This window comes from Cyclopterus lumpus, chromosome 25 (genome assembly GCF_009769545.1).
Source record: "Cyclopterus lumpus isolate fCycLum1 chromosome 25, fCycLum1.pri, whole genome shotgun sequence".
NCBI classification, from domain to species: domain Eukaryota; kingdom Metazoa; phylum Chordata; class Actinopteri; order Perciformes; family Cyclopteridae; genus Cyclopterus; species Cyclopterus lumpus.
The window spans coordinates 2,830,008-2,852,524 of NC_046990.1; the positions used below are offsets into that span (position 1 = coordinate 2,830,008).

The window sequence follows — 22,517 nt, forward strand, 5'->3', positions numbered from 1 at the left end:
TATTTGGTTGCTTTAGCAAATTAATACAATTCTATCTGCTAAGGTTGTCGCAATACTGGTATTGACGATAACCCTGATATTTAAAAAATAAGTACAAATATTACTTTAATAATACACATATGATAATATAATAAAGTATGTCATGTTTTGTACCCCTCTGGATCCATTTACTTTTCACAATAATTCGATTTTTTTTTAATTTTGTCCCTGGCAGAAAAAATAAATAAATGTTCAGTTTCGTAGAATAAAATAAAAATAAAAAAAGAACTACTTCAATTGAACCTATTAATACGTTTTGAGCTGAAATAATAATTTTGTAGAGGTTATAGAACTGCATAAGAAAACAAAGAATTAAGGAATTGAAAAAGGAAATCCAAACTGGATAAGATAGAAGAAAAATATTAATGGCAATTTTACAGGGCAGGACTTCATATCAAAAGAATATAATGCGATGAATAACAAATCCTTTCCTAATGACTTCAGAGATCACAGTCTCAGCCGATGTTCCACATAAATAACATTGGGGAACTGGTTTCTTATGTGGTTTTAACAGCCAAAGCTCCTCGTGATGGCACACTTACAGTTTACACAAACTCATCCTGTAACTCACAGCTCCACATCGTCAGGTTAATGAACTCTTCGATTACACTGATACAATATCTGATTAATAACACGCACCATTTCTGGTTGAAGCAATTTAAAAAGATATTATATATCTGTGACCTTTTAAACTAAAGTATTATTAGTTACACGTGTGCAACATTTTAAAAAGAGGATAAAATGATCACTGAATGTACTTTTCCTAGTCTTTCATGGGATATTTTATTAATATTTTTTAATGTTGTTTTTAACATTTTGGCATTAAAAAAAAAACCTGTTATTATAAAAGACGTTAAAATATCTCAATGGACTTATCCTGGCTGAATACAGGTTTAAAAAAAAAAAATCAGTTCAGTCCCTTATCAGTTATTGCCCATGACGGGGGAAGATAAGAACTTTTATAAATGTATAGGGCTACTGTATGTGACCTGTGTTGTCTTTCAATTATGGCATATTTTAGAAGTTTTTTTAATGTAATCTTTTTTATATTCAGAATATATATATATTTTGTCTTTCTGTTTTGTTATTCAAACTACCCAGAGCTCGTATGTTTCACGGCTCAGACAATATAACAATCGTTGCACTTGTACGTTACATTCGTTACCTAACGTGAACATTAGTAGAATCTCTCAAACACGTGATATTTATGTTGAATCAATTTCAAAAATATGCGTATAGCTGCTGGTTCTGGTGCTCGCTTGCGTGTAACTAAACAACGTCACTCTGAAGACTTGTGACGTGTTTCTCACCAATAAATTGCCATCACCAAAAACATATCCCTCACACAAATCAATTCCAGTAACTTGTAACACGGTGACAAAATCGTACAATCTGTAAGGACATTTTTGTTGTACTTTAATAGTTGTAAACAAACAACGTGATCAACAAATAAATCACTCTCCACATGTGTTTTTGAATCTGTATTTTTGTGTTCATATCGACAAACAAATGCAGTCATTTGCAAATATGCATAACTTTTAATTTCACATGAAATGATGTTGGTGGATCCATTTGTTCACGTGAAATGACTTCCACACATTGCATTACACCTATTAAAATCCAATTATTGCACCTCGTGTTTGTGTTCTTTTTTTATTGTTGTATTATCTTCAGCGGTACAAATTAAACAAAAGAATCTGAAAACAAATAGGAGGAAAGTCACAAATGTTCAGTGGCCCACGAACCGACAGGAAGCTCCTGTCGTGGCCCTGCTGAAGCGCCTCCTCCCCTCCTCCTTCTGTTTACATGGATCGTGGGCCATGCCTACTACTCATTAATCATAATTTCTGTCATATTCATTGAATGTGTTGTAACTCTGTAACGCTGTTCATCTGTACACATGACATCTATTGCGTCTGTCCATCCGGGGAGAGGGATCCCTGTGAAATGTTGTATTTATTATTTAGTTTTTGGGGAGTTTTTCCTGATCCAATGTGAGGTCAAAGGTCAGGGATAATGTATGTGTACAGACTGTAAAGCCCTCTGAGGCAAATTTGTAATTTGTGATTCTGGGCTATACAAAATAAGCTGAAATGAATTGAAGCGACCCACTGACGTGCAGTCACTACACGTCATTGTACACGTTTGTGGCTCGACTCGGTTAACACTACTGAAGTCCAAAAAAAAAAAAAAAAAAATCAGTGACTTGTGGTCTAGAAGTGAAAGAAAACAGAAATATTCGTCTTTACAGTTGTTCGCAGCTTTATTTCTTGCCAGGAAAATGAATGACTCCACTTTCCCCAAAATATGAAACAAGCAAAACAACGCGGCACATGAAAGTAGTTGAACCAACAACACAATGTTTCACGGCTTTACTTGATGCGGTGGCAACACATTCGGCTGGTTTAGGCTGTGACTGATTGGGTTTTGTTCAAGTGTCGTCATGACGCAAGGCTCCATACAGGTAAGTGTGCCCACCTGTGGAAGGCCGGGGGGTGGGGGACGGGGGGGCGGGGGGGACAGCGACCATGGCGACCACAGCCCGCTCCACAGGCTTAAAAAAATAAATACATTTTGAAATCCTTTAACCTCGACTGAAGTTCAACCAGATGGAGAGGTTTCAGCTCCACCAGCTAATACTGATTATTGATTGGTAAGAATATCACACATTCCACTATTAAACTATATAAACATGCTGTAAAAGACAGAATGTCGAATAAAAAAAGGGCAGTACAATAAGACCAGTTCCTGTATGTCAAACACAAACGTTACCACGGAGGGAAATGACACACTTGAGAAAAAGGCTAAACTATATATTCTGTGCAGTTTGTTGAAAGCTCTACATACTTACTGTGGTTCTTACACTTTTTGCAAAGACGACAAAAATTGGAGCATCATTTAATATATTCACCAAATTATTTTTTTAAAAAGGGAAACAAAGTGACATAAGTTTTGTCAATTTCAGAAGAAAAAAAGAACCCATCACCCGGTTGCCACTACTTTAGGTACACCGGTACAGACGATTCAATCCAACTGTTCTGACACAAATTGTGCTCGAATGATGCCCAAAATGTTCAGTCTTCGTCATGACATCTTGGCGTTAAACTGCATTATAGAGAGAAACACATCTCAATTTAACAGAGTCCAGTACGACAACATAGTTTTCTTTAACTATGACCCTCAATATTAAAACATAGAACTGAATTTCCACATTTCCAACAATGTCGACATAAGCTGAGCATTAGATTGTACAGGTGTCCCAAAAACAGCGGCCACTGAGGGGCAAGCGAGTCATCCTCTAGTGACCACGAATGTCTGAACATTGTCGGGGCAATCCATCCCATAGCTGATGGACCGACCTTTCCACAAGCACGGCGTAAAACATTCTAATTGTTGAACATTGTTGCAGATGTGTGCACAAAGTATATCAACAGTGAGGTTACATTCCCACCGTGTACCTTCAGTGTCTCTGTAGTCTGTCACGCGTGCACAGACAATAATTAATTACTGCAAACCGAGGTTTAAAAGCTCAGCGCTACAGATCGTAGCCCGCAACATGGTTAGAGCTGTGGCATCAAAGCAGATGAAATGACGCTCAGATCACAAAATGATGTTTTTTTTCATTTTCCTGGCATCTCAACCGCTTTTTTTTTTTTTTAAACCTGCATTTCCCAGCATGCGTTATGCTCTCATTCTGCTGCTTTCAATCATATGTGGCCATAAGGATGTGAATATCCAACTTGTGACCACGGTAGACTCTCTGGTTGTAGACGTGTTGCAGTTTGTTTTGCCTTTGCGTTGCATTCTAGGACCATTTCTGTCAGAACAAAAGACTCCTCCCTCTTTAATAGAAAAGACAAATACATCAGTCACAGTTTTCGGGGGCATCAAATAGTATAGAAAGCAAATCATGTTTTTGGCATTTCGACTGATTTGTTGGGGGAGATCAAATGAGAGGAGATTACGGCGTTAAAGATGTTAGAATAAATGTTTATAAGTTATAAAACACGAGATAATTTGCTAAATACTAACTGGACTGTGCATAGAGAATAAAACTGCATAATGTGATCGACTTGGGGAGTTTGTTTCATCTCAAGGCCTACCAAAAAAACCATAACCACGTTCAGAAAAGAGTTGCTCGTAACAAGAAGAACTCTTTTTGGCTTTTAAGTGTGTAAAATGTAACTGTGATGATGCCCAACATTCTGGACTTGAAGTCTCAGGGAGAGGGCCAGAACCCGTTTCAGCATTTGGAGAAACTGCACGTGTGAATGGAAATCAAATTAGGCTAAAATCTTAAAAGAGGAGCATGTCGCAGTGAATAAATGCAGCGTCAGCTCTGTGGATGCACACTGAGAAAACATCTCTTACAAAACAAAACATGGAAAAGAAAACATTTTTGATAAATACTAAATAAATATATATTTAAAAAAAAAAATTAAATCTCAAACATTCACGGTTGTCTTTCCTCTTGCTCACAACTTCAGTTCAACAGGAACAACTCAAACAATCGGAGCAGAACGACACTCGCTCACATGAAGTCACCGAGTTAGACACAGCAGTCGTGGGGTGACTAACGGACGTCTCCTCTTCTTTTTGTTGTTAAATGCAGTGTTTTTGACACGTGTCCTCCTCTGATCTCAGTGCAGCTGAATCATCTCGTTTAGTCTCAGCAGTCTTTTTTTAACTTTCTTACTTATTGTACTACAGTTTCTGCAGCAGTAGCACTCCCAACACCCTCCTCTGATAAACACAACAAACTTTTGTTTTTATGCCGGACATTTTTCTGTGGAGAATTTTGGATTTGCAGCCTATAATATGCCGCGAGGCTCCCGAGAATAAAAGCCGTGAGAAACACAATGAACACAGAGAGTATTCTTCATACTTTAGTCTTTTTCGTCTCTGCCTGAACAACCCATCTGATAATGGAATCAAAAATTATGAAGCAGCGTATATTGAGGTCAACTGTCACATGGTGAGTGTTTAGAATCCAGATTTCCATGGCTATGAATTCATTTTAAACTAACATGTACAAAAGACAAAAGGAAAAACAGCTGCGGTTCTGTATGTAGTTCTCCATGTTTGTTAAATATTGAATATCTCAGAAGCAACACCACTGCTTTCTCAGTTCCAGTAACCAATCCTCCTCTTCATACAGCTTCTCGCGACTTCGCCGCCCAACATTCAACTGAAACTGGGTTTTATATTTTTAGAGAGTATTTAAAGATATGTACTGAAGGGGACCTTTTTCACATTTTGAAAAAAAGAACTTCTGCTCTCTGATGGAGAATCTTTGGCATTTATGTACCGCAGTTTCTTGTTGGCTCAGAAAACATAACGATGGCTTTACTACACGCTGCGGACCACCATTCTGCCTTTATAGCTGGAAGAAAAGAAAAAGGTCGAGCTATACAAAACCTGTGGCTCAAACAAAGGCTGTGGCTCAGGAGGCAGCACAAGTTGTCCTAGAAAAGTTAGAAAAGTACGATGGTGTATTCGGGCCATTGTAGATACATTTATAAAAAAATACTGCGTCTAGGGAAGGGGGAGTAATAACACGAGGAAAAACCTCAGAATTCCCCAGATGAAAGTTGTAAATTCACGAGAAAAACATCAGATGTTCTCAGAATATTGAGGATGTGCAACAGTACGGAGCACGATGATGTCTGTGCATCTGTCCAATGTGTTCCTGATGCGTAAAAGAAAAGCTAAGGCACCTTGCATGGTAGCCCCCGTCATCAGTGTGTGAATGGGTGACATGTAGTGTTAAAAGCGCTTTGAGTGGTCGGAAGACTAGAAAAGCACATGCTTATGATACCATGGGGCTTCTGGGATGAAATCGATAGTATTTCAGGATGCAGTGTTTTTTTGATTATGTCGTCCCCTGCAGCCATAATGCACCGCAGGCAGCGGCCTTTGTGGTGTGGTGGATCACAGTTACACAAGTTCTTTTTTAATTTTCTCGTAAAGATATCACTTTGATCTTGGAAATTCATAGTGTTTTATAGAAGGGTGGGGGGGTAATTATTTATAATTCAGCAAATAGCTGAAAATCCTAATAAAGTCAAAGCATGCAGATGGCATTTAGTACTAAAGAGACAGACGGACTTCTTCAGCGTCACAGCCTCAGCTGAATGTTGGGATGAGTACAATATGGCTTTCCTAGTACTGACACTGTGCAAATAATGACACTCAGTGGATTCACAAGGAGAATATTCAGTGTTGCAAGTATTTGTTTTGTTTTTTACGTGGGAGCACCTGGTCACACTTCTCGACATGCACTCGGCTGGTGTTTAATCTCACACTGTTCAGACCGCTGGTCTTTACACACCAAATAAATAGTTTGCAGTGTGATCATTTCCCAACACAGACAAGAGGGGCGTCCGGACAATAGTTGTTTACCTGTTAACAAACAAAAGAAGAACAAAAACTAATATAGCATTTAAAAAAGGGCGCTGGTCATGATTTCACAACATTCTCAGACACAACCACTAAGTGTGACAGATCCAAACAAACCAAAATCATAGAGCAGCATGCTGTTGAAAGTGTACGCACTCAGACACACACACACACACACACACACACACACTTTGACAAAAATACTCCTCGATAGTTTTTTCTCCATCCGTATCTGCTCCTCCTCAATGGCAGTTTCCACTTGCAGCTTTTCTTTTTTTCCGCATTCCCAGTTAAAAAATAAAACAAATGTAGAAGAGGAGGTATGCAAAATGACTGCCGCCAAGACGGCAGCCGTGGCATTAAGTGAAAGCGAAGGATTGATATCAGCTCGTTCCGCTCGTCCTCCCGAACCACCTCACGGCTCCTCCGTCGCTGACAAAGTAAGGCAGGAAGTATTTCATTTCGATTTCTTTTCCTCTCAGCCGCTGAAAGCAGACGGCGTCCCTCACGTCGGATCTGATCCGGCACTAGAGGGCAGTCGAGACAGACAGACAGCCGGACGACACCGACTCGCTCCTCGGTAACACACTGGCGTCTCACGAACACAAATAAATATCCACACTTTGTTTGAAAAGGCTCCTCCTCCTCATCGTCCTTTAACGCACTCCCTATTTCTCACACATCCTTTTGTTCCTTCTCTTCTCGCAGGGTTTTTAAAGCGCCGGTTACAAGGCCAGGAGTAAAACAGTAGCGCGAGGAAGCCCTCCCTCGCTGCCTAGGCCATGTAGATGAAGGTGTTGATGTCTGCCTCTTCCCTCTTTATGTACTTGTGTTCGATGAGCCACTCGATCTGCTCCTTGATCATCTTCTTCTGAGGCAGGAACATGTTCTTCAGGATCTCCACAAGCTCCGTCTGCAGCTGGGCATTACTGATCCTCTTCCTCATCTTCATGATTTGGATGATGGCCTCCTGATAAAAAAACAAAACAAAGTAAGCATAATGTTAGACCTTTCAAGCCCTACAAAGTGCACTGAGGTCTATGAAGCCAAGCTCATCTCTCCTGTCCGGTCTCCATTGTACCGGCTCACAAATCAAACTCACGGCGGCAGCTAGCTCACAGCTACGGTTAACAGTTTTTCCTCCATCTGTGAAACACTTCACCGATTCTGTGTAGCCAGCCGCAGCCTCGAATCACAGTACGTCATCTCAAAAGGACTTCACAGGCCCTTAAGTTTGCAAAGAAAACAGGACGGTAGTTCTCGTAGAATTGCCGACATCAGGATTTGTTCCTGTGTGCCTGATGGCCAGAAAACCACTGCTTGCTAGAAAACTGTAGGCTGTGTTGTAACTGGCAATTGAGCAGCAGAACCACTGATTATTACTTATGCAGCGTAAGAGGAGGGGTTATGTTAAAGATGTCATCGAGCCATGATTTCAGGCCTATCTAAAAATCCTAAACATAAAAAGAAAAAGGAGGAATGTTTTCCCACTGATGGACTGTAAATTGTATTATTATTTTAAAGCAATTTGAAGTTAGAAAACTGTATGAATTACACTGTATAATTATGTTGACGTTATCCTGTCCTTCAATATAGGACATATGGGGCAGGACGCATAGCCTTTTATGGAATTATCGGGTGTTACTTATGCTTATATACAATTCCTGTGAATGTGTGCTCATTTTCACACAGATGACGACATTCATTATGTTCATGCTGGTCTTTTGCTTGAAGTTAAGAGTGTTGGCTGAATCTGACATGACCCACTCGAAGGAGCCCACTGTACGGTTAAAAGGTAAGACAAAGTTAAGATAAGAATATGAAATTGTGGATGAGTGTTTTCATGGATATTTTCAAGAGGTTTTTCGGACCTGAGTTCTGAGTATTCTGAGCTGAACGATTCCTTCGTTCTCCTCTTCCCTCATTCGCTCTGTGGTCAGCTGCAGCCGACCAATCAGATTGATCTTTCCCCGCTTCTGGACTTTGGAGTTTTTGCTGAGGAAAAAATAAATAAAAACGTAAACAACATGTATATTTGTGGTGTGGTGCAGACCTGAAGTTGCTGATTATTTTATTTGGTCATAAGAATAGACACATTTAGTGCATGAATATCATTTTATATTGAATTGTCACTTTATAAAAAGAATGGAATTTGGAAATAATTAAGCTTTTTGGAGATCAACTACAAATCAAATACATTTCTGAGCTGAATTCAATGGATCATGAGGATGTCCACATTCCCTTCATACTTTTTTTTTAAGGGGGGAAAAGTTATTTTCTCATTTCTAAAAGCACCATAACGTACATGATTGAGAACTCCTGGTTGACGTAGAAGAGTGTGCTGTCTGTGAAGTCTTTGGGCGAGCTGACTGGGGGGTCATAGGACAACACCTGTCTCTTCAGCTTGGGGAAGGCCACGAGAGACTGCACAGAGGAGAGAGGAGTAGAAACACCATCATATGTCATGAATCCCACCAATGAGCGTCTGTGTGTGTTTTCCTTGAGACAGATGCTATCAACCAAGTGTACAGTCACCTTTCCTTATAGTACTCAATCCAAGTACATATCTAAATACTGCATACTTGTACTGCAAGTGGTAGATTGAAATGAAGCATTTAAAAATGTTTCCTTGGTCTGACCCAGAGTGTGCGTCGTAGCTCTGCGTCGGGCAGCTCCGTGGCCAGTTTGAGGTTCTCAAAGCTGATTCTCTCCCTTGGTCTCTGGTTCCAGGCAAACAACACCGCCAGCTGGAATGTCGTCACCTCCAGGTCGTACTGCCCCACCTCGTTTTTAAAGGTGATCTGAGCAGAGGGGAGGGAGAGCCAAAGGAGAAGGCGGACAAGGTGAGAAGAGTGTGGGGAAACTGTCGGTTTGCATTTGTAGTAAGGGTATCACAATTCTCCCAATTCACGATTTTAAGATCACGATTCAATTAGATTGAAAAAAATAAAAAATAATTATTATATATATATATATATATATATTATATATATATATAATGTTTGAATTTTTTTCCAATCTATTTGAATCGTGACCTTAAAAAAAATTAAAAAATGTAACTCTGCGAGGAACTGAGAGCACAATGTTTCTTGTATTGTAAGTATCTCATGCTGCATGCAGTCCATCCAGATAAATGCATCAACGTACTAAAAAATGCGAAGAAGAAGACAGACGTGAGCAATGAATATTTCTTTTTAACTCTTAACACTCAGTAATCACCTCTCTCTATAGTAGTTTTCATTGTTACTAGCAAAGTTCGCCATTCCCTCACGGCACACTTTCAAACGATGCATGCATCTACTCATGTTCCTAATTACTTTAGTGTAGGAAGAATACGAGGCATATGAAGTTCAGGGAGAAGTGAAAGGAAGTTGCACGGAACAAAGAAACACTATTCCTCAGTCATTTCCAGATGTAAGGAGTGAAAAAAAATAAGTATTTTAACTGCATGAGGTTTTGATTTATGGCTCTTAATGGAGACAGGAACCCAGAATGATCTACTGCTCCGGCTCACTCACGATGCCGTTGGACATGAGGTGATGCCAGTGGAGCTTGCGTCCGCTGTGATTCCTCTTGTAGAAGTCTTCCACCTCGGGGATCAGGTCCTCCAGCTCCGTGGGCAACGAGACAAAAACCTTCTCGCTGCTTCGTGACCACGCTCCGGCGTTCAGGATCTTAATGTTCACACTGTCCGCTGTCAGGGAAAAAACAAATCGGGTGAAGAATTATATTGGTCTTTATTAGGAACACAAACTTAAAAAAGTCCACCTATAACATAATTCCTCCCCGTTCACCTAAACAAACCATGCAAATTGTCAATGTTGTATTACAAAAAAAAAGTCTAAAATGTCAACATTTCAAAATGCATCCATTTGATTGAACAGTATCAGTTGTAATATAGCTGTGTTTATGTTCTACATCATAGGTTTATATCTACTGCATGAAAGAAAAAGCAATGAAAAGGGACACATTACAATAAAGGGATAATATGACAATTTGCAATCTTGCTTTATATTGTTACTGACTGCAGTGCTTCGACCGTTGCCATGACTCCCAAAATCCCAAATAACAGATGAAATGAGGAATAGTCATTTTTCATTATGCATCAACGTTGTTTATCGTGAGTTATTCTCATGACGGATAGCACCGTTTGTTGTGTACAGACGGCCTCTGGTTGTAAAAAGAAGTCTGGTTGTATAGAAGTCTATAGAAAATTACTTGATTTATTCAAGTTATTAAACATTGTAAACATGAGTTTATGGTCTCAATCTCCAGTTTTAAGTCTTCAATACAACATGATGTTCATTTAGTAAATGATGGTCCATGTGTGTGTGTGTGTGTGTGTGTGTGTGTGTTACCTGGCAGTGCCAGCCTGTTGTGTTTGTGCATCTCTTTGAAGACCTGATTGAGGTCCTCTGAGACCTTGATGTCCTGAAACATCCTGGCCAGCTTGTTTACATAATCTGCAGGCATCCCCACTTCCTACAACCACAAACAACCACACACACACACACACACACACACGGAAGAGAAAAAGAGGACAACAACAAAAGGACACATTTATTCAATGTGCACCTGTTTCTATTTTAAAACTATCAGTTCTCAATTCAGATTTTTTAAATCTTATTTGCATATTTATTGACCAGATATTTCCACATCATAATATTGCTAATGTTATGCTGTTTTTCTTTGATGGTCGTCTGTGAGCAAACGTGGCCATATAAGTGGGCACGGAACAACTGGTTTTCCCAGCCAAAACGGAACCGTAGCAATAGCCGGAACCGTTTGGTTTGCATTGATGGTAATAGCCCCATTAAAAAGTAATAAGGCGGAAAGTGCAACTCGTATTAAAAGTATATTCAAAACCATACATACCAACATGAGGTTTGTACTCATGGTTGAATGCACTTATTGTAAGTCGCTTTGGATAAAAGCGTCAGCTAAATGATATATAATGTAATGTAACATATCAGTTCCAGGTTACTGAAGTTATGAGAGCTAAACACAGAACAACTTCATATTCACCAGCCCAGAAACACATAATTCAGTTTTTAGTGAAAAACTTGTGAAAAAAATTCAATAGGAAAATTCGCAAATTTATGATTTTATAATCTGAAGTTTTCTTCCCGTAAATTTACCAATTTAATCCCAGAGAATATCCATATTTTTTTCTCTGAATAGCACCTCCTCTAATATATTTTTTAGTATACTGTTATACTACGGCTTTGTTGTCAGACAACGTCACTGATCCATTTGAGAAGTTTGTAAAACAGTTATGTTAACTTATTCCACAGAGATACGCAGGATTTTAGTACTGAGTCTCTGGTATACCATTAGAGTTTCTGACAAATAATGTAATGGAAGGTATAACTCACTCTCAGCCACTCCACCATGTTCTCTTCAATCTCACTGTCGGCCGATATGTCCAGAATCAGGCGCCTGGTCAGGTGAGCTTTGTGGTAACGCATGAACACGTCTTTATTCTGGACGTACTTCAACACCAAGAGCTGCAAGGAGAGAAGATCAAATAGTGTGAGAATAGAGGGAAAAGGGAGGCGAAAGGACGACCAAGGTGGATCAGCTAAAAGAGAGTTAGCACTGAGTAATGAGGACCCGGTTTAGGACAAGCCGGGCCAACAGGACAGAGACTCACCACTTCTTTGAGTTTGAGCTCGATTTCCTCTGAGGTGAGCTTCTTGCTCAGAGCAGTCTTCCTCAGCAGCATGTCACAGTAGTTTGCCAGCAGCTCAGGACACTTTGACTCCGGCTGAGTCTTCATACCCACACTGTGTGGATGGACACACACACACAAGTTTACATATACACCACGCCATTGTGACCAGTTTTTAGTCAAAGAGAAAAGAAACGATTTTTGGACAAGGAGCTCGGTCATTCCACATCTGCGAGGACAAAACTGGTGTTTCCACTCACCCTTTCTGTTTCAAAGGCAGCTCCAGTTTGAAGATTGTGGCGTCATTGACAACTGCCTTGTACGCCTGCAGGAGAAGGAAAACGGGTACAAGTGAAGACAAAACATGTAGGGCTGCAACTTACCATTGCTTACATCTATTATTCAGTTGGTTATGCTTTAGATTAATCAATTATTAATTCAGTCTATGAGAGGACAGAAAATACAGAAAATAATTTCCTTTTCTAACTGCACAGTTTCCCCAGTTCACACAGGCAAACTTAAAGATTCCCTGTGAATTGACATAACGTCCGTAACTCAAGACTCAAAAGCCTCAACTCTACGCAAATGCTGTCCGATGTGCGGGAGTGCTTGTTTTGACCCCCTCGGAAAACAACAAGATTGTGTAGGGAAAGCTCATCGTCATGGTCAGCAGCCTCCCCATTCGATGTGATATAACTGCAACAACCTATCGGACGTAAATAAGAAAGACTACTTTGTCGTGCGGTCGCTTCGTGGCATCGTAAGGAAATCACAGTCCAATCAGAGCTGTGTCAGTGAATTACGTGCCTTAGACTTAACACACAAGCTTCAGGCTCGAGAGAGGAAAGGTAGAGGCTGCTTCTTTACGCCATATGCAAGTATGGAGTCCATAGGTGTGAAATGGAGATCGTTATGCTGCAGGTTTAGTTCATTATGAATACGCACAATTTTGAAAAAAAATGTTGTGAGCTGGAATGACCTCAAATGCCTTGAGCACAGAGCAGATATAACCATATTGCTTAAAACAGACCTTATCTCTTGCTGTGAGGAAGCGAGGGTCGTCCTGGAAGGCCTCCTTTACCAGCTTACTGAAGCGGTTAAACAAAGTCAGCAACTGCTCCACGTACTTTTCAGAGTCCTGGACAAACACAAACACACACCTATTTGAAAAACTTCTGCACATGTTGTAGACGCTACCCTCCAATATGAACTTGGAGTCTTTTAGTCATCTGGTTCATTACACAATGTAAGTTCCTCACTCTGACTTCTGGATTTGTTGAACAAAACTCTGCTGCCCCAGATCTCAATAACGACAATATCCTGCTCTGAACAAATCTACTGTACGATATGCGTTTTTCTGTTCTGAGATAACAGGAATTCATAAGATGGCTCCACTAGTTTGGTCAAATGTACAATGAGTTTTCTGAGTGATTGTTGTGACAATTAATTACATCTGAACCTTTGATAATTCAAGACATTTCTTTTATAACTTTTTATCCAATTTTCAAATATATATATATACCTCTTTGACAAATAAATGAAACATTTGGGTTTAATCTGTATACTGTCACTTTACCTTTATATCCGTTTCCTTACTGTTTTACTACCTGGGTTGGATCGGTCAACTAGATGGAACAGATGATTTGCTGTGGCGAAGAATTTTCTATTTTATGTCTTAGGTTGTTACTTAAGTGATTGTATTTGTATTTATATTCATTGAGAATTGTTTTAAGGAGCCTGAGATCTAAGGATTCCTTTAGCCAATGACTGCTTCTCTGTAACGGTTGTGCATATGATAACAAACAACTTGAAACTGATGAGCCGAATTGTTGAAGCGAGCGTGTCACGTACAGATGTGATAGTCTCAGCAGCAGCCACCATGTCTGCTAGTCCAGCATTGACGATATGTTCCTCCAGGTCTTTCAGCATGGGCTCGATCCCGCTGGGAACTTTGTCCATCAGTGAAAACATCAGGTGCAGCTCTGTCCATGTGTGGGGGGAGAGGGGGAGAGAGAGAGAGAGAGAGATCTGTGTTACACACATGACATGAACGACACCATGGATGTAAAATAAGAACTGGATATGACGTCGCCACTCAGGTCAATTATGCCTCTCTATTATGAATCTTTTATCCAAAGATGGTTTATATTTGTAAACCCCCCCAAAAAAAGCTATTCTAAAAGTCTTTGGGCCGAGTGGGAACTTGCAGGCAGGGCCAGCAGAAGAAACACTACTGCCGATATCCAATGGGCCGCATACCCCGGAAGTAAACCTGTAAGCTAGAACCTTCTTTGGTATATGTGCCAGGCGCATTCTCATTGGACTTGATAGGCACCCTCTCACCACCTTATAATACATCAATGAAACATACTGGATGAATTCCTAAACTTCCTGCACTTGTGGACCCAGCGACGTTTACCGGTATGTAACTGTGAAGCCCAACTCCTCAAATCACCAAGTCCCCAATGGACCTCTATAGGACGTTCTGCCAACTCCCATAGAGTCTGCTGAGGGTGAAGGCTTTGTTCCTTAAATTAAATCATAATTCTGAGTAATATGGATCTGATACTACTACTAATAATGCTTGCTGCTTCCCTAGTGAGCGTTGATGCCACTACGTCCAGCAGGCATTACAGTGTGTGGTGGTGATTGAAACGTACTACATTCTCCATGAGCATGTACTGCCTACTAGTATGAAGGATTAGGTTTGCCATTACCTGCAGACTGTTGACACTGAATCAAACCAAACATCACGTCTTCTCTACATCACATGACTGCATCGTAGGTTTGTGCCGATATACAATGATCTTGGGGATTGACAACGGTCATATTGATCAGTGATAGGTGATACCGTTGCCAATGTCAAGACAGCATTTGGCTAATGTGGCATTAATGCATTATTATTATTATTAGCAGTGGTATTAAATTACTATCAATTTAATTTTCCCCATAGTTTCATGTCTGCATCCCGCACATATAACCATCACAAACACACACGCTGTCCCTGGTTCTGAATGGAGAGGAGAGACTGAACTAAGGCTGAGCCGAATATTTTAAAGCTTCATTCATGATGTCAACACTCTAATTATTAAAAACTAAGCGAAACACACACACACACACACTTCAAAAGTAAAAAATGTATTGAAAAAAAGATACTTAATAATTTCCGAAATTCACGGCATGTTTTTTTTTTTTTTTTACGAATGTTTCTGCTTTAATCTTAATGTTAATCTTCTTGGCGTTTAGGCTTTCAGTAACAACATTACAACTTTAAAAACAGCCGTACTTACTATCCGTCTCGTTTCGTTTGATCATCCCCGGACTTTCGACGAGGAGGGTCTCTTTGAACAAGGTCACCAGTGCATTCACACAACACTCCATAAGCTGGGAGAACACACAGAATGCAGGGACTCAGGATAAGGGCAACTTTGACATCAATAAACGGCCATCAGATACATTTTATGAGACTACTGAAAGGATGGAAGCCTCTTTCAGAATAGGTTTGGTGCTGCTAATTAAAGCGAACAGACAGATTTACATCCGACATCAGCCGGATCGTACGTGAGAGTCAAAAATACAGTACGACTGAGACTCTATTGTACGGTTCTACATGTAATTTGAAAAGATTTCCTGAAAAATACAGAACAATTATTCAGATGACATGAGGGAAATAGTTGGCTAAAAACAATGGAAACAAACATGAAAGTACTAATAGTACTGATGCTTCAGATCCTGTTGAAAACACTTACTGCTTGAACAGAGTTACATTCACGACGTGTCTCTAGATATCTCAGCGCTCTCTTCTCCTCTTCTCGCAGCTTCGCGTCTGCCTGCAAAGAAACCAAAACACAAAACACAGATACTAAGAATCCAGGGAATACATACAAACAATTAAGAGTCTCTCAAACGCACACATCCAAGGTAACACCTTTCCTCCCAACATCCGCCCACAACATGTAGCTTCAATAGATAGTTTGGATTGTTGCGGTATACGGTACTTAGATGAAGCACAAATCAACGGATTTTAAACAGCTAAAATAAATGTATACCAGTTTTGAGTGGTGTTTTAAAAAGGGTGAGTTCGGATTCACAAGTCACACAATAACACAACTAAACTAACCGATCGAGGCAGCAACGTTTGTGTACCAAGAAGTCAAATGTATGTATTTGTCAATGGAGGCCCGTGGATTTGAAGAGTACATAGCTTGCTATGATGAGAGATCCATTTGGATGGCGTTCTGCTCTGCAAAAGGATATGCCAGTCTGCATTTCTGCATGTTTTTTCATTAACAATTAATCTTGGCTATCTATCCTTGACTTATAATCAAGTCGGATATTTGAACAGCCGACCAAACAGATGGCTCCATCTGTCTGTTACAACAACAACTAAAACAGCTGTCTTGGTGGGAGAGGTGTCATTTATATCTTAAATAAATGTGTAGGCACATTAACAGCAGCAGCACCCCCCCCCCCCCCCCCTCCATCAGAGTATTTGTCAGTGGCATTCTCTTCCGCATTTTAAAGAGACCCCATTCTTTATCCTAACACTTGTAATACTCAGTAGCATTGTAGCGTACATATTTCATGTAGTTCTGGACGCCGTTCTGTTGCAAATAGGACGGTGCCTGTGTTCTGTAAAACCTCTCTGTGGAGTCCAGGTAGGCTTTCTCAAAGTTATCCCTGTAGATCTGCAGCTTGTCCTCCGGGTTAGAGCACAGGTTGACTGGTGGGAGAGAAGCACAGAGATTGGGACAATCCAAATTACTGTTAATGCGTCATTCAGTTGTTTCTCAGTCTTTTTGTGAGAATATGTACCAGAATATGTACAGTGGACCTGTTTCTGTCCGTCCTACCGTACGACTCTCGTACTCCTATCACGAGCTGGGAGTCGAAGGCCTCCCCCTGCCTCTCGGCATGTACGAGCTTCATGGCGCTGTCCTGTAGGCGATTCTTAATGTTGGAAAAGATGGACTCGTTCCACGTGTCCAACATGAGCTGCAAAAAAAAAAAGAAGGTGGTAATAAAAATGTGCACCAAGCACTGAAAACGTTAAATAATAAGTACGTCCATTTTATGCCGTCCAAGAATAGTCCAGCCCAATTTATTCATGAAGTGCTTTTAAAAGGAACGCCTGCTGCTCATCCCCCCCCCCCCCCCCCCCCCCCCCCCAATGTTGTATCTCCTCTCCATTGCTTCTCCCATGCCATCTTATCACCTCTCATTCCTCCCCCATTTCTTCTTCGCGCTTGTTGTTGCTCACCTTGCGCACGATGCTGTCCTCCATGTTAGTTTTCTTGTTGCTGCCTTGTTTGCCCATGAGTGTGATCTCCAACTGACAGAAGGGTTTGGGCAGGATGTCGCACTGGGTGAAGAACTTCCTCCACTCTACAATGTAGGCCTTCAGCAGCGCTGTGTCGTCCTGGTGGCTCAGCACCCGCTGCCATGACAACAGATGCAAGCAAAAGTTAAAGATGATACAATAAATAAATACTTATGATGCTTTGACCTCTGTAATAATTGCTCTGAATCTTAGCGTAAATAAAATGCCCAAAAAATCACAACTGTTTGCTGTCCTGGCTCCTCATTGGTGGAACGAGCTTCCCATTGACATCAGGACAGCAGAAAGTCTCTACATCTTCCGTCGCAAACTAAAAACACATCTTTTTCGACTATACCTTGAATAGGGAAGGTAGAGCCATAGTAGCACTCTAGTAGCACTTAAATGTCCCTTACCGATAGCACTTTGTTGTTTAGCACTTTAGTAGCACTTAAATGGCACTTACGGATAGTACTCTGTAGTTTAACGTTATTGAAGAAATTGTACTTGCTTGATTCCTGTTGTTCTGAGTTTGGACTCATGGTTTAATGCACTTATTGTAAGTCGCTTTGGATAAAAGCGTCAGCTAAATGACATGTAATGTAATGTAATGTAATGTAAAATGTACTTCCACAGTAAACAGACGATACATTTTAATATCACCGTCATTATTTACTGTTAATAGAGAGATGCCTGTTATACTGTATAATATCTACATCCTGTTTGCTCACATGCTGTATGTAAAGCAGCTAGCTTGATATTCATTTATTCAGAAGTTGGCATTAATGAATGATACAAATATAGAGAGGGAGTTGTGGTCAGTTTACTACTGTGGTTGTATGATGTTTTAAAATAATATTTTTTTAACCCTTTTCTCCTGGTTGCACTGTAAGTTAAAAGCGACCATGGTGCTAAATCAGGTATTAAAGTAACATGTTGAATTGCCGTGAGATTAACATAAAGGGTTCCATATCTGAAATGAGCTTACTAATGCTAAAAAGAAGCAAAATAAAAATATAAATGAAACCACACTTGTAAACACACTACTTACAGCCTGTGCTTGTTTAATGAAGTCTAGGATGTCCACTTTGAGGGCTTGGTGGATTTTGGCTGGTCCTTTGTCATCCCATAGACACACAGCATGGACATCTCTGGGGGACAGACGAGAGACAAATTCAAAGTCAGTTCAGTCAAACTACGCACTTCAAACTCTGGGGCACTTTTACTCAACACGTCGCAAACAAAAGTGGGATAATACTTGCAGAAATATCCCTTGAAAAGTGACCCGTCTTTCCAGAGCAGTTGGAAGATGAGAGAATATCAATCTCTGTGTTCCCGTACCCCTTTTCCTCTTCTCATCCTATTTCTAAGGCCAAAATCAGCAATCACCAACTAGGGCTGATAATTCAATATGGTAATTGATCATCTTTCAATGTAATAATATTGTGATGAAATCCTATATCTAGATATAAAATTACACTAGCCCTATTACCAACATCCTTTTACCCTCCACATTACCCACTTTATCTAAGATTAGTCAGATAAGTCAAGTTAATTTTATTCATATTGCCCCAAATACAAAATGTGCCTCTGGGGGCTTTACACCTGTACAGCATACAACACCCTCTGTCCTCAGATCCTTAATTACGAATATACGTTTACAGTTTTAAGTGATCATATATAAAAGAAAACATAGTTATGAATATTATATATTTTACCCCCCCTAAATGCTACACACTGTTCCTTAGAGTTTAAGCTATGGATTCAAGACTCTTTTCCACACCAGTTTATTAGCGGGACACAATCCAACAACGGGCTTACCTACAAATGTATGACATTGTGTAGGGATTATGTAAAGCACAACACCTGTTGGTAAAAACTAAGCCCATGTATTGCATGCGTGTGCTGCCGAAATGCACTAAAATAGTACGCTGTGTATTTGTGAGCGGTCTGTTGTCCAGAGTAAGGCAACTGTTTTCAGAATTAGAGGCGGTAGCAGCAGCAGCAGCAGCTGTACTGATCCTGCATGGGAACACATTAAACGAGGCAGAAGGCAGGAAGGGAAAGAGCAGAAAGCATCTCTTACGAGAACAAGTCGAACCACTGTTGCTTGGTGACGGCTTCCTGTCTGAGCAGCTTGAGAACGATGGGTCGCATCGAATCCCACTTGTCCTCAAACTGCAGGGACCCCTTGTTCTGGAGGAGATATATGGGATGGGTGGAGTGGGAGGAGGAAGAGGAAGGAGCAGTGAGAAAGGAGGCGTTGGGGGAGAGAAGCGAGTCAGAGAAGACAGCTGCAGTAATGCAGAGATACACAAAGACACTTGTAAAGACTGAAGACATAACAAGGGCTGGGATCAAGGCCAACTAGATTGTACGAGTCTAAAGTAAGTAACTGGCCACCTTGTAAACTGCCATAAGTGGAAGCCTTGCAGTGAACGACTAGCTTGGTTACACAAAGAAAAGAAGAACAACATGTTATTCCTTTCCATTATCCAAACACAGAATAACATGTTATGGTATAGCGTCTGTCCATCTGGGGAGAAGGATCCTCCTCTGTTGCTCTCCTGAAGGTTTCTTCCCTTTTTTCCCTGTGAATTATTATTATTATTATTTTTGGGGAGTTTTTCCTGATCCGATGTGAGGTCCTGGGACAGGGATGTCGTATGTGTACAGATTGTAAAGCCCTCTGAGGCAAATTTGTGATATTGGGCTATATCAAATAAACTGAATTGAATTATAGTAAAACAACTTTTAAATGTTATTTCATTTGCTACACATCAACCTATTCCTATGCTTCATTTAAGCCATTATCTACTTATTTTCACTGAAGTATTTAGATCCAAGAGGCCATGTTTTAATGCCTGCTTTATTGCAGATTACACTTCATACATATTTCGTTGCAGGTTTGCAATTAACAGCTATTTTCCCTCTTAACCAATGGATCTAAAATTTATGAAGTAATCGCCTCAGGATGAGAGAGAAAGTGAAGGCACACCAGTGTTGAAGAGGTGCCGACCATGGGGAAAGCACAAGTGTAAATGAAAAGTCACACACTCATAGGCATAATGCTAATATCTTTTATAATTTCTTAACATTTCGACTCAACAGCCTTCTTCAGAATAATAACCTGATGTTAAATGATTAAATATATGTTTTCTGCATTTTGGCTAAGAATATTTTCCTTTACATTAAAACAAATCACCTAAATGTTGTAGATTATCAAATGTTAGATGCCCGTCACAAGTTATTGTAGATAACATTACTTGTCAAACAAAACAGTCGAGTATCAAGGAGATATTCAATTTAGAATTACATCATAGAAAAGCAGCAACACTACACAGCTACTTTAGCAGGACCCTGTGGTCTCTGTCCACCTCCAACCGTGACCTGTCTATTAATAATTATGTAGTAATGAGTTCAGTACTTTAATGTTGTAGCTGCTAAAAAGGACTTTATTTGAATTATTTGATAAACTGTACCAAGGGATAGTTTCATTTTAACCTATGACAATACTTCCAAATCTTATCGTTGATTATGATATGTATTGTTCATCTGAATCAAAGTAGATTAAGTAAACGTAGTGGAGTAAAAAGTACACTACTGAGGTGTAACGCTAGCCTTGAGTCTAGTAGGATGGACGGGAACGTTCAGCTAAGTAGCATAAAAAGGAAATACTCAAGTACAGGACATGGAGCACTGTTTAATGTGCTTAAGTTACCGTGTCCCGTGTCCACAGGCTACCTGAAGCCGGTTAACACGAGCCATGCCGGTTACGTTAAGCGTGACCGCTTGTCTGAGCGAATTGACGTTAACGTCCCTCTCTTGCTAGCATACCAAGCTAGTGGCCAGTGACTAGCGGTTGAGAGAAAGCGTTCATACCGATGAGGACCTGAACCGTCTACCCTGTAGAAAGCGCTGCCAATAACTGGTGGAGGTGATGTTTAACTGGGCCTTGTGGACACAGACGGTGCATTGTGACATCTTGAGAGGAGTTCGGTTAGTTAGCTAGCCAAAATAAAAGCGCCAGAGCATGTCAGCGACAACGAGCCCAAAAGAACCGGTTCGGGGGAAGAGGCGTCTCATGTTGACGCGTGTGGCCCCGTCGAGTCCCCATGCCCTCCGTGGTTGGGGTTAGGGCTTGAGACGGTTCTTGTTGAGCCGTGGCTCGTCGTGGCCGAAATGCCGGGTAACGGCTCCGGTTCGTCTTTAGTGACAGCGGAAGACGTACCGAGGTCCGGTTTATAACGTCATGAGTCGTTGGGGAACCGACTCTGACACAACACCGGACTTCAACAACGACAGCGGCGACAACTGTGACTTCAGGCGCATCTACTTGTGCACTTATTTCATACATTTACACTATTAGTGCAAACACATAAATGCCCCACAGTGAATATATGCACTAATAGTGTAAATGTATGAACACGAAGAGTTCAAATCGGCACACAAATGTGGGAAATACGATATATTCAAGTGCTTCTTACCTTTAACAAATTGGACGACGCCATGTTTCTTCAACTTATCACCTCGCGGAATCTCGCGAGACAGGTACTACAGCTGGCTCAGGATGAGGTCATGGGAGTTTTTCACACCGAAATCAACAGTGGTGGAAGAAGTACTCACATTCTTTATTTATCAATCCCAAGTAAAAATCCTGCATTCAAACTCTTATTTGAAGGAAAAATAGCAAAAGTGTCAGCATCTAAATATACTTAAAGTACCAAAAGTAAAATTACTCCTATTGCAGAATGGCCCATTTTTAGAAGATTTACTGGATTAGAATTATAGATGCATCAATGTGTAAAGCTAGGGCTAATTTGAATTACTTTATTCAGCCCAACATGTGTTAATAATAATTAATAATGTTTATAATAATGTATTTTGTATTAATATTCTAAATATGCAAAGTAACTAAAGTTATCAAACAAATTGGGTTACAGTAAAATATTGGCCTGCAAACTGTAGTCGAGTAAAAGTAGCATAAAATGGAAATATTATAATTAATACTAAAGCATCAATGTTGTATTTGGTAGCCGCTTTTAATTGTTGCAGAGTAGCATAAAATGGAAATACCTAATAATAATAATA

At 40.2% G+C, this 22,517-nt stretch overlaps 1 protein-coding gene across 1 annotated transcript; it reads right to left on the reverse strand.

Moving 5' to 3' along the window:
- Positions 1–2,542: 2,542 nt before the first annotated feature.
- On the reverse strand, positions 2,543–21,969 carry LOC117728109 (cullin-5-like). The gene is made up of 19 exons (XM_034528833.1): positions 21,914–21,969; positions 19,513–19,622; positions 18,478–18,577; positions 17,370–17,546; positions 16,963–17,104; positions 16,687–16,832; positions 15,859–15,939; positions 15,400–15,493; positions 13,961–14,091; positions 13,140–13,247; positions 12,370–12,434; positions 12,092–12,224; positions 11,814–11,945; positions 10,797–10,920; positions 9,957–10,132; positions 9,078–9,239; positions 8,744–8,862; positions 8,310–8,433; positions 2,543–7,408 (listed from the first exon to the last, which is right to left on the reverse strand). Exons 1-19 carry the CDS (start codon positions 21,935–21,937, stop codon positions 7,214–7,216), a joined length of 2,343 nt encoding a protein of 780 aa, XP_034384724.1. The 5' UTR covers positions 21,938–21,969; the 3' UTR covers positions 2,543–7,213.
- Positions 21,970–22,517: the final 548 nt, after the last annotated feature.

What these genes read in the sequence shown, in the direction of transcription:
- LOC117728109 (XM_034528833.1), bottom strand. Translation starts at nt 21,937, where the DNA reads ATGGCGTCGTCCAATTTGTTAAAG. An exon ending in AATGTAACTCTGTTCAAGCA is followed by an intron (nt 15,494 to 15,858) that starts GTAAGTGTTTTC and finishes GTGTTCTCCCAG; the next exon opens with CTTATGGAGTGTTGTGTGAA. An exon ending in TCCTCACAGCAAGAGATAAG is followed by an intron (nt 12,435 to 13,139) that starts GTCTGTTTTAAG and finishes CTTCTCCTGCAG; the next exon opens with GCGTACAAGGCAGTTGTCAA.